General features: G+C 38.8%; 1 protein-coding gene across 6 annotated transcripts in view; it reads left to right on the plus strand.

The window, feature by feature from the left end:
- The window catches only part of GULP1 (GULP PTB domain containing engulfment adaptor 1), a 176932-nt gene extending 159697 nt beyond the window's left edge, over positions 1-17235 (plus strand). For all 6 annotated transcript variants that reach the window (XM_069021937.1, XM_069021933.1, XM_069021938.1 and 3 more), the window contains 3 exons: positions 355-493; positions 7063-7157; positions 15161-17235. In XM_069021937.1, the coding sequence (XP_068878038.1) occupies positions 355-493; positions 7063-7157; positions 15161-15232 (306 nt within the window). In that variant the 3' untranslated portion in view covers positions 15233-17235. The remainder of the gene's footprint in view (positions 1-354; positions 494-7062; positions 7158-15160) is intronic.
- Positions 17236-17827: the final 592 nt, after the last annotated feature.

A 17827-nucleotide genomic window follows, 5' to 3' on the forward strand; every position in this document is an offset into this window, starting at 1 on the left:
GAGCAGAGCACATTGTTGTTGCCATGTTACATCAAACTGGGTTTCGTGAAGATGTCTTTGCTCGTGTGTTTGCAAGAGAGAACTGCTTGTCACAGCTTTGTCAGGTGTAACTGTGATACATTTTCGACTGAAAATGGAAAAATTATGATGCTGCTTTTGTACTGGGGAGTGTCAGCATGAGTCAGTCTGTACTGCAAATGCCATTTGCTTGGTGTCAGGAGCTGGGGTTTGCATGCTGATGGTTGTTTTAAACTATTTTTTCAAAATGTGGCTCTTATCTGCATGCTGAAGAATTCAGTATTGTGATCTTTTTCATGTGAAACATTGCCCTAATATTTATTGTCCTTATTGTAGGCAGGCAGTGTGACACCTAAATCACCCTCCACTGACATCTTTGATATGGTTCCCTTTTCTCCCATATCCCCTCAGTCATCAACACCTACTCGCAATGGTACACAGCCTCCTCCAGTACCCAGTAGATCTACAGAGATCAGTAAGTTCTGTAACAACTGACCTACTTTTTGCTTACATTACTTTTTTTAATAAAGCATCTTTAAAGTTTTACGTACGTTTTGCATGCAAAGCCAAATACAGTTTTTGTGAATCACATTCAGTAATGCCGTTTCATCTTTATACCATCTTCCCAAAGTCCTTGATGTTGCTGCCAAGTTGCATTATAAACAAACTAGCTGTGAAACTATGACATATACACTTGGAAGGGGTTGGGTTGGGGATTTTAACTTGGCTTTTCTTTTACAGTCTCTTTTCTGTACTTCAAGAAATACTTTTATTTCATGTTAGTTCTTTCCTTGTCAAGCCACAGTTCTAGCACCTAGAGCCTGCATTTCTGGGGAAGGCAGCAGGTGGAGTAAGTATGGTGATGGTGATGCACAAGGGAGAGCCAAAGAAACCCTGTAGAAAGAGACTGTCCCGGAATGCTGTTTTCAATTCTACTTTTCATATCATGCACAGCTTTGGGTTTTTTAGTTACAGTTGATTAACCTCTCCAGATCTGTCAAACACTCCTAAAAGGTCTTCAAAAGGTTATTAACAACAGCAGTTTCATTTTGCAAAGGCTTGAAAGCACCTAGGGTAAGGTTCTTGACTTCACTGGAAATATTTTAGGAGTCCAGAAAGTTGTCTTAAAAGCTTTGGGAATCCCTTGAGGAAGAGGAGAATGGAGCATGCACAAGTGATGTTAGAGACTGTAGAAATACTGGTCTGTGTTTGTATCTTCTCTTCCTGATGCCTGTTTTAGAGTGCATAAGGATCATTGATGTTACTGCCTGCCACCATATGGAACACATTTGAGGAGATCATGCCCTGTTTTGGGGCATGCTTCTAGGATGCAGAATTTTCAACTGTGAATGGGAGCTGTGCACAAAAACAAAAAGGCATTTTATAACTTTGGTCAGTGAATGTCTCCCCAAGCCCATATCTCATACACTGTTTGGTTCCATTTCTCAGAATGTCTGTCACCTTCTAAAGAGAAAGTAGATATTGAGTCTCTTAACTCAGTAAAGACCCCCCTGTTCTTTTAAAAGAGAATATTTTAAAATAATTAATTTCTGTGGGATTCTCAAGAGGTATACTAACAGAAGTTGACTTCTATCAAGTATAGTTAATATTAACTATTTTCATATAGTTTAAAAGAATATTAGAATATTCTAATAGAATATTAGAATAGAACTGTTCTATTTGAGAGCATTTTATGGCTTTATAATAAATAATTGAAAGACACCTGCTTCTCTGAAACTACAGACAATGCCATAAAATAAATCTAAATGTGCATATCTAATTTCAAGAATGGCAACTTAACTTGAATTGAACTACAGGTCGAGATTTTATTTTTTTACTTATTGTACTACCTCAGATCCATTGCAATTGTGTCTAGCAATCTTGGAGTCAGCACTCCATCCTGAGGGATCTTGGAAATTCCAGTTATAAAAGATTTGCAATTGTTTAGGCAGTGGGTTTTGTAATATAAAGGAAAAGCTGCTTATTCACAGTGATATGTATTGTTTGAAGTAGTTGCTTCTTCTGCACTTCATTGGTTTGCATTCAGTCAAGATGATGTAGTTCAGAGATGCCACTTCAGGGAGAGATTACAGAGCCCATCATGGTCTTTATGCTTTTCATCTCTGCTCTTTCAGTCTGTGTCATGGTACTTTCTATGTTGAAAATTACTGTGTCCATCAGCTATTAATGCTTCTTGGCATATTTCAGAGCATCATTGAAACGGGAGAGGAATATTTTCTAATCAAGCAAGGATTTTACTGTCCCAGATTAGAAAGTTCAGCTCCCATAAGAGCCTTGTTCAGGCTGTGCAATGTCCCATCACTATAACAATAATGCATTGCTTTGTTGTGTCACTGCTGCCAGCACCAGCAAGCTGGCATTTCTTTCTCCAGTACAAGTCAGAGGGCTGGCAATCAAGAGGAGCCAAAGTTTGGAGTCTCCATTTTCCGAGATCATCTTTTCCTGTTCCTCTCTCTGCTTTCTTTGTCACTGCACTCAAGCAGGGTTGTTTTGATGAAATTACATGGTGATTTTGTGGGATTTTATAATTTTGGAACTTCCACCTTTATCACATTCAGTAGTAAAGAAGGAGAAAGATAAGAGTGTGTCATCAGTTTGTTAGTGTCACCTCATTTATTCCTTTTGCCTAAGTGGGGCTCATCTGCCTGTTACCCAGGGAGGGCACTCATGCTGCTCAAGCAAAATGTGCTTTTAAAAGCCAAAGCTCATCTTACTCATCCTCTGGCCAGTTTGACAAATCAGCCAAAAATAACAGTGCCCAGGAAAGGCATGGACACTTGTAGGAATCCTGTAACAATACCAAGCACTTTCCATTCCTCCAAGGCCGAGAGTTCCATAGGCAATTACTGGCACCAGGATGACAGTTCTGCTTCCCATAAAGAGAAGTGCCCAGAGTTAGAATTTTGCTTATCAGTTCTTCCTTTGGGATTTTCCCAGAAAAAAACACTGTGGGGTTATAAGTGGTACCTCTGGCTTTGCTGAGCTCACAGCATGTAGTTTAAGGCAACCAGTATTTTAATACTAGAGGGGAGCAACAGTGACCTTTTTTTTTTTGGAAAGAGAGCTATTTCCAAGGCATTTAAGCTTTAAAAAAATGAACTAATTCTTGAGATTTTGAGTTCATATTCAGCAGTGTTCCAACAGGGCTACTCAGTAAATATCTGCTCGCTACTGGCTGTATCAGTGATAGCAAATAGATGGGGTTTACCTATTTAAAGGAGAAAATGGCATAATTTTTGTACAGGAGGTTGCAGATTGGACAAATGCATGCTAACTCTTTAGGTAATAATTGCAAAATAGTGAAATGCAACCAAAAATGCTGGAGACCATGCTGCTTCTTCCTCATGAGGTAAGGGATTGTAAATGTTCTTGTAAGTTATCTGAATGGGCAGAATTAATTTTATTTCATTAAAGGAGGAATTGACTTATGTGTTTCTTGTTGTCACAGATATGAGATTTCATATCTCAGAAAAGAACTGGAGAGGATTATTCTCTATTGAGTTGCTCAATATTTACTTCACATAAATGCATCATGGACAAGGTTCCAACTGGCAGATGTAGAAATCTGCTCCAAGATGCTCTTTTTCTGCAGATATTTAAGGGTATTTTGTCAGAATAATGGATGCAGTAATTTCAAAAGAAAAAAATATGGAGTAGCCTGCAGCTAAAGGAAAGGCTTTCTGGATTACCCTGTCTCAGTTTATTCCAAGTATTTCTTTGTGTGATTTCAGTGTGATTAATTTTTGTCATCACAGCTGCTCCAGTCCATCTGGGGAAAGCATATATCAGCATAGCTGTGTGCCTGGATGATAGCTAAGGTAGAGATTGGGATGTCAGCTGCAGCACAAAAGCCAAATATTTATATTTTTGCTTTAGTAATTGCTAATATTGAATTTATCATAGAGTGCAGGTTGCTATTCTCCAGTATTATGTGTTCTCCTGAATGTCAGATAGGTCCCAGAATTTATCACTTGTTCATGTTATCCTGTGGTTTGAGCTGAGGGTCTAAAACATCAACATTTCATGGCTTTTGAATTTGTGGGTCAATTTTGCAGGCTGTGAATTTATTTTCATCCAGAAAGGAATGAGAAAGGGAAAGGAAATTATTTGTACCATTTGAAAGGATCATTTTCAAAGTCTTCCTGATTGCTCTATTGGAGAAAGAAATGCCTGCCTATGCTACAGTAATTTTGAGAAGTGTGCCAGGCAAGATATTCTTGCTGTAGCTAATTTTCATGCAAATACTCTGGCCTGAAATAAAAAGTTACCAGTTTATCCCATCTGTGCTAAAAAGGAGCCTCTCCTCCATCATGAGTGGAGTGAGCACTGGCAGATAAGCTTATGGATATGCCATGCAATAGTGCAGCTCTGCAGGGATGAAATCTTCGTATTTCTCCATTTTACACAGGTTCCTCAGCTTTTGTTCCTAAGACAAATACTGGCATTGCTACTGAAAATATTCCACTTTGTCCCTCGCTGACTCTCAGCAGTGCAGTCTCTCTTATAACACACAAACTCTAACTGCAGAAAAGGAGTTGTTCTGTGGTCTCGTTAGCTGGAATGGATAGCAAGTTATGGTAGAGATAGCTCCCCAAGTAATAGCTTTCCACAGAAACCCAACTAGGTAATACTTCTTTATTTTCAATTTGATTCTGTGCAGGGTTTATTAGGCTCTGTCACTTGGAATAAGTCACACTCTGGTTGATTTTAAATTCTGCCTTGTATACAGTATAAATTCAGAAATCTTCCACATTAAAGAATGACATTAAAAGAGCTAAAACTTCTGCTATTCTGCTAATGAGTTCAAAAGTGCTTTTATTAATAAAAGCCCAATAATAAGGCATGAATGAGATAATATCCATAATAGTGTACAAAATACTTGCTTTTTAAAATAGTCTTAAGTCATAATTCAGTACGAATAAATGCAGGAGTCTTGTCCTTCACTGCTTTTTCCTAAATACATTCATAGAATGTTTGGTAAGCCTTGGTGTTGGAACTGCCTGCTTTCAATTGTCTGACCACAGAGAAGACTGTCAGCTCCTTTTAAAGGTAAAGAGAAAGAAAATGGACCTACATAATGAACAAATAGACTGTTGAGGGTTATAAAGTAGAATCACTTTTTTGCCCAGTAGCGGTTAGATTGCAAGTGAGAGCTGCTACACATCTGAAGGTTATTTGCTAGGAGCATCAGAGCATTTCAGGACACCAGTTAGACTGGAGCAGACCCATTTTGGCTGTGAAAAAGGCAAAGGATGAGAGAGAACCTAATTTTTACATTGGATTATCCGAGTTAAAGTCTCTTTTGCACGCAGGTAGTCTGCCTTTGCCAGGAAAGACTGGATTTCTTCTTGGCTCAAGAGGACTCTTGGAATAAGGCTCTCTGATCTGGGCCATCTCCTGGTCCCATGTGACAGTTCAGAGCTGTGTAGCCACAGTTTTTGAAATATGTAATCAATCAAGTTCCTGCTCAAGTTTCTGTACTTTATGATGGGAATTTCTGTACTTTATTGTGGGAGCAAATGATGATACTTGCCAACTATCTAAAATGCATGGTGTGCAGCCTGATAACACCTAATTGGTAAGGGCAAAGCCCTGACAGACTGATAAGCACAATACATGTTGAAGAGCCTAGAGAACACAGGTCTAAAATTCTGCCTCTGAGGATGCCAAAATAAAGCCATCTGTGCAGCTGTAGGTGTGTGCTGCACCACTGATAACAGGGGTTTGGGTCAAGCAGTTAATTGTCACCCAAACCTTGGGTGTTAAGGGTGGGTTAATCTTGTGCTTAACTGTCCAATCACTTCAGAGTTACTATTGCCCCCCTTTCTTGTCATGCTCTAAAACTAAAATTGTTTTGAGGCAGGTGGAATGCTTGTCAGGTTTCTTGCTAGGCAGCCATGAAAGTTAGGAGAGAGGATATCTCCTAATTGTTCCAGTTTTCTCTCCACCAGTGACAAGGCTATAGCAGCTTGTAAATTCTGCAATCAGTTGGGTTGGGTTAGCAAAATTATTTTTGTAACTGCTTTAGTTTAATCCAACGTGAGATAGGAAAAAGTGTACAGAGACAGGACCTTTACATGTAGGGAAAAAAAATCTAAGAAGGAGGAAAAACCACCCAAAACCTGAAAAACCAAAAAATTTTTGAGCAGTCAGATATGAAGAACTATACTGGTCTAATAAGAAAAAAGAATCCAGTTGTATTGGAGGTGTTTCTTCTTGCCCAGACAAAAAAAAGGAACACCCTTCTCCCTCTGACCACCAGAATGCAAACTGCAGTTAAGAAAAAGTGACAAACGTCTGTATTGAAAGAGGAAAGTTTGCAATTGTTCTATTTATGCACCCAAATTTAGTGGAATTTTAGCATAAGTGACAATTCCTGGTCCTGCTGTGGTTTTGGGTGGTTTTTTTTATTTTTTCTTTCTTGATGTGATCTTATCCGAGATTTTAAAACTCTGACAATTTTTAGTTTTAGTTACTGCCAGCTGTAATTGAAGAACTGTATCAAACAAAGGCCTTGCCTTGCCTGAGTAAGAGTAGTTGCTTGTCTCACAAAGACATCCTTAACATGAGTGGCAGCCGGGGGACACAAAGGTTAGTTGGTTGGTAATTTGTTGTTGACATAATGTAGAGATGGAATTTGGCAACTCATGTCCCGTTGTTTCCTCTTCATTTTTGAAACTCCTTTCACACACAGACTGCAGAGCACATGTCAGTAGATGATGCCCTCTTCAAATGGCAACAACTTCCCATCGGATCTCTAGAAGGCACAAGCATTAAAGGAAGCTAAAGAGAGGCTTCAACAGAAGTTTGGTGGTGTTCTTGGAAAAATATTTGTGTATTAAAGTTTGGAAAACTGCTCGAGACCTGGCTTTCAAATTGGGATGTTAAAAGTTGTGGTTAATGAGTAGTGTATCTGATGGTGCTGTTATTCAGCTCAGAAGGAGATGTGAGGTGGCTTTTTCAGAGCACTGTAGCCATAACCCATACCTGTTCTCCCAGTGACTCACTTTTCTGTTGTTCCAGAGAGAGACCTTTTTGGAGCAGAACCTTTTGACCCTTTTAGCTGTGGAGCAGGAGATTTCCCTCCAGACATTCAGTCCAAACTAGATGAGATGCAGGTAACTACTGATTTACGTGGTTTTTGATGGCTGTGTGCCCATTCTTGAAGTAAATACTTACCATACTCTGAAAATGTGTTCCACAACGTGCACACTAATGCATTGGAAAACCCCTATTGCTGACCGTTCCTTTTAAGCAAGTTTATCTCCTGGTCTTTGAGCTGGAGTTTGGATTTGCCTCAAGAGCCCTACCTGGTACTGAGACCTTTTCCTGGTCTTAAAATCAAGAATCAAACATGGTTAGAAGGGAAAAAGGGATTTTGCCTTTGTATTGGATCCAGTTTGAATGCACCTCCATGCACACTGCAATGCACCCCCCACAAAAGATCTGGTATATTATAGGTTTTACTAATTAGCATATCTATCAAAGATTCCCCAATGAGAGGCTCAAGTGAGCCCCCCTCCCCAAGGAGCCTTCCCCTGGATGGTTCTATCTTGGTTTACAGAATGTGTTCTGAAGTAGACCCTGGGGTCTGGGGCACACTGATCTCTAGCTATGAAGCTTCTAAAATGTTTCATCTCCTAGGTGAACAAACAAGTCCAAGAATGTAGGCTAAAAGCACTAAGAATACAGAAGTTATAAAAGGGATAAAAGGGGTATAAAAGGAAAGGCAAAAAAATCATCATGGCATCAGTACCAATACAGTCAGCTACACTAATGTGAGGTTTCTCAGCAGTGTAACCAAGATGGTTTGGGAACCATTCCCTGGGAAGGGACTGAGAGAGCTGAAGAAGAGATCTGAGCCAAGAACCCTCCATATCTCCTGATCTTTTTCCTTTTCAGCTGCAGCAATCTCCACCATCCCAGTGCACCCTTCTCTTTCCCTCAGTGCCATCACTTTGGTTTCTCAGAACATTGGGCAGACTTAGGTGCTTACAGGGCCATGGCAATTATCTGCTGCCTTTAAAAACAGCTGCGTGGCACTCTGGGGCAATTAAACTTTTGAGAATTGATTCAAGAATTCTGAACTGATGTGTCTTTATCAGAAAATGTTTGTTGATTCTGAAACACTCAACAGTATCCATTCAGTTATTGACCCAATTGTGAAACAATTCTAGGAGAAAGTCCTCAAATTTTGGAACAAATGATGCTCTGCAGTCAGACTTTCAAAACTTCTAGTTCCTTGCCAGCTTGCTTATCTATTCTTTTTTAAGCAGCCTGCCAGCAGAAGAAAAGGCTGAAAATAATGGAAACTTGAATTTCTAGGATGCTGGCTCCTCAGTAGAAAGCATTCCCAGGGTTTCCAGCCCTCTTGTCTCTTCGGAGCCCACAAAGTCCAAGAGCATTTGCTCTCTGGCTCCTTCTGTTCCTCTCTCTGGCCTAGAGAATAGCAAAAGCTCTTTAAAATGGCTTAAACAAGATTTAAATACCATTTACTTTGCCTGAGTACATTTTCTCTTCCATTTCAGTTTAGGATGGTTCCACTGACAATCTCTGCTCCATATGAAGTAAGAAATTTAGCTTCTTGGTCCCCCACATAATTTCAAAGAGCAGCTAAAAGCCAAAACTGGCTTTTTTGCAATTCCAACAACATGCTTACGTTTTGTGAATGCTATAATTTGTTACCAAGCTCTTGAACACAAACCCCAAATCTTACAGCACCTCACATTGATATATTACCATTCCCTAAAACATTTCCATTGTTTTAGGGAAAAATAAATTGTAGTAACTGTGGTTACCACTAATAATGGTATGTCAATATTTAAATGTCACATATTAAGGGTTCCTATTACAGGTAATGTCTTGTCAATATTTGGAATTGTTAGCCTATAACACAACAGAGTGCTGCCACCTCATAAAACATCTGGGAATGGAGTAGTAAAAATCTTTATCAAAGATGTTTGAAGTCATGAAATGAAAATCTCCCATCATTGCTTGTACTCTCTTGATCTACAAAAAGGAGACAACCAACCAGTAACAAAACCTCCAAGCATTAGGGAGTTGCTGTGTTCTGTTGCAAAGAAAGGCACTCCCCCCTAGCATATCAACTGTTCACTGAAAACTAATTAGTGGGCCTTTATGTAGGCACAACACTTGTCACCTATGATCCAACTGAGAACAAGTGTAAAGCTGAAAGGGTATGAAAAACCCCCATATTCTAACTTGAGCCAAAGCAAAGACTGTGTGCAGTTACTTCACTGTGGTGTTGGTGCAAAATACAGATTGAAACATGTTTTTCCTAATGTTTCTTTTGTCTCCTTGTGCTTTCCTGGGTGCACAGCGTCAGCGATGGTTGGTATATCATATTTTAATAATGGTATTTAAAGCATTTACAATTGAAATGTGCATGTGTTTGTCTTGTGTTTCTATTTTTATATAGATATGTGTTTATAGTATATGTGTTTATACATAAAAACTTTTAAGATTTATGTTTTATATATAGAACTCTGAGTCAGGGCCATTTTCATTTTTAGGGGCCTACGATCTCTAAGTTAGGGACAGCTGATGGTAGTTTTCTTCAGTCTGTCTTGCTAGGTGCTAATACTAAGCCTTTGTTTTCACTGCTATGTTTTCACTTTGTTTTCCATGTGCACTTGTGAAACCTGCAGTTGACTTTACTAGGTTGTCACTAGGAAATGGTTTAAGCAAAACCTTTGGTACATAGATTGTGTTAGCTCAATCACATTTGTGAGCAAATCTTTATTTGCACATGATGAGTTAAACCTTTCAACAAGCAGAAGAAACTATGCTAGACTCAACAGTTGCTAGACACAACCTATGAAGAAGGTGAGAGCATGGAATTTTCAACATGCTCTGGAAATCCAACATTAAGAAACATGGAAGAGAAATGTGGGCCTCTCTTCTTCTCTGAAATGCAAAGTGGAGGAGTCTTGTCATTTTTGCATTATGGAAGTACAGCCTGAGTTACAGTAATTATGTATTCCATTAAATCTGTAAAGGTAGGTTTTATACAGACACCCATAAAATAGTTCCAGGAGTAAACTTCCTCCAAGAGGGTATTGAATACAGGTCACTATGCAGTGAGGATGGCAAGCAAAGATGTGACAGCCCGACTGGAGCAGCCCACTTCAGACTCTCTTATGCTCTTGTGTGGAACATGAGGTGCCTCAGCACACACACCCTATTGCAGCAAAGCTGTCCTGATCTAGCCATGTGCTGGAGGGGATTTGTGAACAAAGTGGGAGAGAAGAGCACAGCACAGAAGAGGCACTGGAGAATAAATGCTTGAGTAGTGGGTGCTTTGCCTTTGCATCCTGTATTCTGAACTTAATGAGATCAGATAAAGTTCCCTGGCCTCTAGGGGAACGCTCTTATTTTTAAACTTCACTGAGGATCCAAATTTCACACTTGAGCAGTCTATTCCATTTCTCAGTCCAATCGCTGTTGATCTTTTTGGAGAGCTTAAAACTCAAACATGTACCGAGATGTGACTTTTACAGCTCAAGCCTCTCTCTGATGACTGTCCAACCTCCTGTTCCCCTGCACCCTTATGCTGAAACATATTTTCATCTTTATTTTGACTGTATCCAGACATTAATAAAATGAATGTCTATTTTCCCAGAAATCTTGCAGTGAGGAGAAATTTCCCTGGATCATGTCATACCAGCAGCAGCTGCTATAATTTATTAAAATCTCAAGGCAGTTAATACCAGAAAGCTTCCAGGAGCTGCAAGCCATTCTCCCTGCATGCCCTGAAGCAGTCAGTAGGCTTGACGTCTTTCCATCTGAAATAAGTTATGCTCAGCCCTCTAAATAATCTTCTCAGAGATATGTAAATTTGTCATTGCTTTGCTGGGTTTGTGCTGACTTAAGCTCATTGAGTGAAGCCACTGTGAAATGATAAGTGAGTTGACTTCTGAGCCATAAGGTTGACTTTGGCAAATTTATCTCCTGATGAAGTGGTAGTTCTTTGTCTTGTACTGCTTACTGGTTTAAACCAGAATTATTTTATCCTTGACACCAAGAAAAGGCTAGTTTTGGAAGAGGGATTGTTTTTGAGCTGTTTCTAGTGAAAACAAGCTCTGCTCCTCTCTATAAGGTATCAATCACATCCCTTAGTACAATACTATTACTTAGCAGGGTAACTAAACTGCTCAGTCCTTGTTAAAATGCCTTTAAAGTAAAAAAAGGCTACTTGAGGAGGACATGAACACAGAAAAAACAAGTCACAATATAGGTGTACCCTTCATAGCCCTTCTTCCTCCCTCTCCTGGCCAGTACCATGGGGTGGCCTTTTTCTGCATTCCCTGAAAATCAGCAAATCAGAGAGATTTTTTTGACTGCATGAAGAGTTTCTGTTTCCTGAACCTTTAGTGTACAGGGAGCCATAGCACACATGGGTTTTAATGAACAGGCAGAGTTATGCTAACACACATTATTAGAAGCTGAAGTGTCTGAATTTCAGACAAGGAAAAATATTTTAAGTGTTGTGTATTAAAATTAGCAATGCATGACATATGTATATATAGAGAGCACATAATGTTTAACAAGAAGCTGACTCCCTATGTCATTAAAAAAAATTATCTAACACATTAGTCAAGTTTATTAGAAAAAAATGTCATAATTTGTAATCTCAGTTGTTGCAACTGATTTCATTGCTATTACAGCTGTGGATGCTGAGAGTTAAAAGCTGGCATGTGCTGTTCTGTTATGATCAGAGAACAGCTTCCCCTGGGAGCAGAGTGCTGGAGAGCCCTGTGCAGCTCAGGTGTAGATATGAAGTCCTAAAAGCACGTGTGGCACTCAGTGTTCTGCACTGCTGGGAGAACTGCAGCAGGGAACTACTGCTCTGCTACCTGCATCAGCAACAGCTCTACTCTGCATGTAAAGGAGAATCTACTCCTAAAGCCTTCCCATGGCTTGCTGGACTGCAGCTGGTTGGATTCTATTTTTAAATTATATTTTTGCCCAAGTATAGTTTTGGAGATTCCAAAAATTAACTAAGCATTTGGAGTTACAGTGCAGAACCTGAGGGATTAGGAATAGTGATGGCTGTGGGAGATTTGAAGTCTGTGCTTTCCTCATCTTTGGAAATTTGATTGCAATCACTTTGCCAGGGAGTCTGCTGGGTGAAGATACTCTGATTATTTGTTTTCCTGTTTGAGGGTTGCAATTAATTTTTTAGGAATATTGGTTAAAACAATGCAGCATTCCTTCATTTATACTCCTACACACTTCTTGTCCTCCACTTAGATATTCAAGAGGGAAAAATGTGGATTTTACATTCCTTTAATGAAAGGAATGCCCAGCTAGCCATCTGGATTGCTTTGATGTCCTCTCTGTGCTGTTGGGCTTCTTGGCCTTGTGGTCGTCATGGAAGTTTGAGCCTGCTTGTACCTACAGAATCTGACATTGATGGTCGTGGGTTTGGTGTGGCTTAGAAGTGACCATGGAAATGCCATGTCCCTGTTACAGACAGGAATGTGCAAGAGCCACAGTTCTCAGGAACACAACTGGTAACAGCCCCTGGCAACCACATCACTGATTTCTGCTAGGACAGGAGTTCATTTTGGTAATAAAGTTAAAAAACTTTTTCAATAATTATGATCCATAAAGAGCAGCAATCTCTTAATGGATTAGCATTGATCACATTGCAAATATGTGGGAACGTAATTCTTTTAAATGCAAAATATCACAGCTTGAGAAGGATTAAACGGGTGTGGGAAGAAGTGGCTGGAGTGAAGCTGCAGAAGGAAAGGTCAAGGAGGCCACAGCTCTTCAAGAAAATGGAAATAGTTCTAAGTCAAGTCATAGCAAACACATGTAAAGTGCTAAGTGACAAAGTATCAGTTTGTGTGGAAAAAACTCGACATGCTCAGCATAAGAGCAGTGAGATGTGTGCTTCCAAAATGCATCATCAGATTTGCTCTTTGCCTGCTGGAAAAAGGGCATTGGAAGTGAAGCTGCTTAAGACATCAGCAAACTTAAATGTATAGGATAAAAATAAGACCATGCAGGACAGGAATGGGATGGATGTTCAGTGAAGGCTCTGGCTGGCTCAGGATGAAGGTCACTGTCCTTGTCACACCAGCTGCTGTTTTTCTGCTATTGGAGCTCATCAAGCATCCTCAGGTTGAAGCACCAACAACAATCCCTTATTGTTGTATCTCTTTACAAGCTCAAAACTGGAAACAGCCTTCAGATACTTGAAAAGGTTAGCATCCTAGGCATGCTGTAACTGCAGGGTTAAAAATGTAACAGGCTGTAGGGCTAATTCCCTGAATTCTCCTTCTGGGTAAGCAGCCCTCCTTTGACTGCAGTTACATCAATTAATAGTAGCCTTTGGGTAAATGAACACTGTTTATAACAGGATGTGTTTCACTTGGGATTTCAGCTACTGTTTGCTGGAAATACTTTCTGCATTGAATGTTCTTCCTATTAATCCTTTGGAAAATACAGAGGGCAACAAAAAAAGGAAAAATCTTAAATACATTAGTGAGCCTTGGCAGCACTGTGTCACCCAGGTAGAGCAAACTGGGTAAGCACAGTTGGAGAGTGTTTACACCACAGTGCTGCTACTGGCTCAACATCTCATGGCATAGATCTGCCTTTACCAAAATGCAACTTTTACTGGGAAATTCACAGACCATTTAGTAACTATTGTCAGGAGGTTTGTTCTGTTTCTCCACATTACTCTCCTGATAGCAGGAGCTGGCAGCATTATTAGATATTCATATACTTTTCAAATTTTAGCCTGTGATTTGAATTTGATTGAAATTAAGCTGGTTTGACGTTGGATTTACCTTCTAAACCCAAAAGGTGTGGTCTTGAGGTACTGCTGTGCATATGAGGGAAAGACTTGAGTTTGTGCCTAGTCCCCATACAGATTGTTTTACAAAAAGATTTATTTTGTTTACAAGATATTTTCTTGGTGAAATGACCTGTTACTAATTTCATAGCACACAATCAGCCTTCTCTCACTGAACTGAGCACTGCAACATCTGCCAGTGGAGTTGATGTTCTCAAGGCATTTCTAGTCAGAGCCCTGTTTCCAATTGCTTAAACTTTCAAAGTCTGAAATTTTCTTGACTCCCAGATGACTTTTGAGGGTCAAGCTACAATTATTCAGCTTCTTTTAATGCAAAAAGAGAAATGAAAATAAGAGTGTTTTTCCTGTATTAAAAGTGCAGTTATTACTTTAGGACTAGTGCAAACTAAGTACCTTTAGCAAGCCAAGCCTGTATAAAAGCATACAAAAAAGAAGTACTTGTAGAATGAATTTCTTTTCCACAGAGGAGGTGGTAGCATCCAGCTTATAACCTTTTTTGTGTTTCTACTAATAACACAAATAAAACTCAGGTAACAACAAGTAAACTCAGGTATTTAGGTCTGAACTTTTAAAGCAACTCACAGCACTTGCTAAATACCACTGTATTTTGTTTTACTGAGTTACGTGCCTTTAAAATGCACAGTTTTCTCATTTGCAGTAGGTCAAGTATGATTTTAATTGCCATTTTGGTGAAGCTCAGATGGCAGTGGGCAGTAAAGCCCTGTTAGTTTAACTGCACTGGGAGCAATTCAGAACAGCCCCCTGAGGTGGGGTAGTCCTGCACTTTTTGTTGGGCCGCTCTTGAGGCACCACAGAATGTAGGGGACACCTGGTATCAGCTACAATGTCCATGTCTTACCTGTATTTTTCAATAGAAATATAGTAAACTCTGTGCTCATGTAGCCCTAATCTTTCCTGCTTATAAATCCTCTTGAATTTTACTCAGGAACAACATGGTGCACATCAAACTTGTTTGGATTTCTGTTGACCTATGTACATGAATATTCAATGTTGTTATTCTATAGTATTTTCTTAACTTTATGTACATATTGTAGCTATTCTGTTGTATGGCAAATGTCTTTTATAAATTAACCACTGAGACTTACTAAAAAGTGGCTGACCAAGTAATGTCAGTGTTTGTGAATTCAGGCTGAAGTACTGTGTCAGTTTGTCTGCCTAAAGATATGCTTGAATTTAAGTGCTTTTAAAAAGAGACCGTAATCCTCCAGAACTCACTTGGCTTTTTCCTAATGATGTCTTGTTTCATTGCAGGAGGGGTTCAAAATGGGATTAACTCTTGAAGGCACAGTATTTTGTCTTGACCCACTAGACAGCAGGTGCTGATGCCAAGAAAGTCAATGTGAAATTCCTCCGCGGTGGGTTTTTTATTTTTGAACACGTACTCACAGATACTATCCATGTGCCAAAAGTTGCTTTTTTCAACATGTAAACTCTTGTGAGGCTTGCTTCTGTAAAAATCCAACTTAGTTCAGTCTTTCCCTGTACAAATGTAAAAAGTTGTATTTGTTTATGAACTATGAATTAAATTACGCTGTTGTGTTTCTTTCTCTCACATTTTGGCCCGAGTTTACTATGCTTTATGACTATTAGCTTGGAGAAGTTCTTCAGAAAGGTCACATATACCTCCCTCCTTCTCTCTCTCTCTGTCTCTCTCTCTCTGCAAATGTGCAGGCATGATTTTTATGTAATACTTTACCTGGCAGCATTTTTAAATTATGCTTCTAAAGCATTATTTAATATTCAAGCAGTAAAATTATTAATATCTACTACAAAAAAATTCAATTTGCAGAGAAAAAACCCATAAAATACTAACCATTACTCTATGCTTCAAAAGTAAATCTCGATGCAGTGTGACTGATTTCCATTACTGTGTGGTTACTATGCTGTACATACGTTGTCATTGGTTTATACAATCCAGATTTGACGTCCTTCATTCATGTTTTAGAAACTAACAAGTTATTAGTCTGCTGATAAGTGCTTAATGAGCCTAGAACTGCTAAATTGCAGAATGGACAAATTAACTGCCCTTTATTTTGCTATTTTATAGCTGAAGTGTAAAGTATGTACCTGGAATCCATTACATGCTAGCCATAACTTAAAAGGAAGATTATGGTCTTGCATTTACTTAAGAACTTATGAAATTTTGTCTATAAGCAGGCACTGGGCTCAGTTCTGGAATTACTTTCAACACCTGAGTGTTTACAGCCAGGCTCAGTTGAGTATTATTTTTTTACTCTCTGTTTTAGTGTTCCACATCTTTAATTTTGAGGCTTTCTGCAAAGAATGCACTATGAGTTAATAAGTCCTTTGTACCCACTGGTTGTTCTTGTTACAGAAATACCTGCACATCAAAATTCTCAGCTGCTGGTGAGATGAATGCTGACATGTCTATGCATACTCTTCATTAATCTTTCTCATAAGCAATAAGATACCCTCTTAAACCTATCTCAGAAAATTATTATCATTAGTTCAATTCAAAAGCTTTCAAACCTCTAGTATTTTCCCCTAAAAACATACAAATATGGAAAAACCCCCAAAAATTTCAGGTTTTTTCTTTTTTACTTTTTTTTTTTAATGAGAGGATTTTTTGGTGTCACTCACAGTTTTGTCCTTAACCATCACAGTTTACACCAAAAACACATTTTTCAAATTTGTTATCACATGTGTATCTTTATGCCTTGTTCAACAAAGTACTTGTGCATGTACCCTTGGAGTGCACTAAAAGAATGGGGTTATTCCTTTGCTGGGTTTGACACATCCTCAGGTACCTTGCTGAATCAGGGCCTTAACAGCCTACATTGCATTAGTCTTCCTCTCTCTTGTATTTTGGTCATCATTCATATAGAGTATTATAGAGAAATATATATATAAAAATATATTAAATCACTAACAAATAGAATAGTATATGTTTCATAAAGAGAAGTCTTTATAATTTTGTTTGTCATATAGTATTTTTGAATTTGTATAATGAGGATGTTTAGTAGCCATAGCAATGGCCTTTTTTAACAAATAGAATTTGTATTTTTATTGTACTTTAAAAAGCTTTACATAATAAGCATCTATTTAGTGGTCATTTATTATCAATGGTAACACTAAGATAATATTTGCACATTTTAAGAAACCTTTTTCGTTACTGATTTTTATGATAGTTGACTGCAAATGGCATGGTTAAATCTTACATACTTGGTCAATACATACAAAAATACTTAAATCTACACAACAGTGCATTTTTAATTTTTATGTGATCCAATTGGAAACTGTATTTCTATGTAATCTCAAATGTCTGTTTAATTTTGCCTAAAATAAATGTTTTTAAATAAATTGCATCCTAGAACACAGTGTTCATTCACTGAAATGCCCAGTTGGAAGGGAGGGTGGGGAGGTGCTTAAATGTTGGGCTGGACCTGCTGCAAAGGAGGGTTTAGTGCTGCAATGGGTCAAAAGTCACCTTTGGAAGGGATCTGAACTCAGACAGGGTAGAGTGATTCCAATCACTTCTATTACTGAGTTTGGACTAATCTGCAATCAGCAGAGAAAAATCCTGTTCTATAGGCAGCTATAGAATACTGATAATTGGGGAGTAACTGTCTGCAGTGCTTCCTGGATTTAATTGACTTTTCTTTCTGCCTTTTTTTCCCCCCGTACTTCTCTGCTCAATCTACTTGGCTCCTGACTGACTGTTTAAGGAGGGAAGGATATAATTGAAGTTTTCCTGAGCCTTGGAAAACAATCTCTTTACCCAGGTGTGTTAATGGGACAGGCTGCTGCAGGTGGTGTCAATGCTTTTGAGAAGAGAAAACTGATCTTAAACCATCTGGTCATTTCTTCCCTCGTAAAACTTCCCTCCAAGTTAATGATCAAAACCCATCTAAGCACTTGGATTTGTGTGAATGGGGCTTGAACAGTCCATGGGAATGG

This window comes from Aphelocoma coerulescens, chromosome 7, assembly GCF_041296385.1.
Source record: "Aphelocoma coerulescens isolate FSJ_1873_10779 chromosome 7, UR_Acoe_1.0, whole genome shotgun sequence".
NCBI classification, from domain to species: Eukaryota; Metazoa; Chordata; class Aves; order Passeriformes; family Corvidae; genus Aphelocoma; species Aphelocoma coerulescens.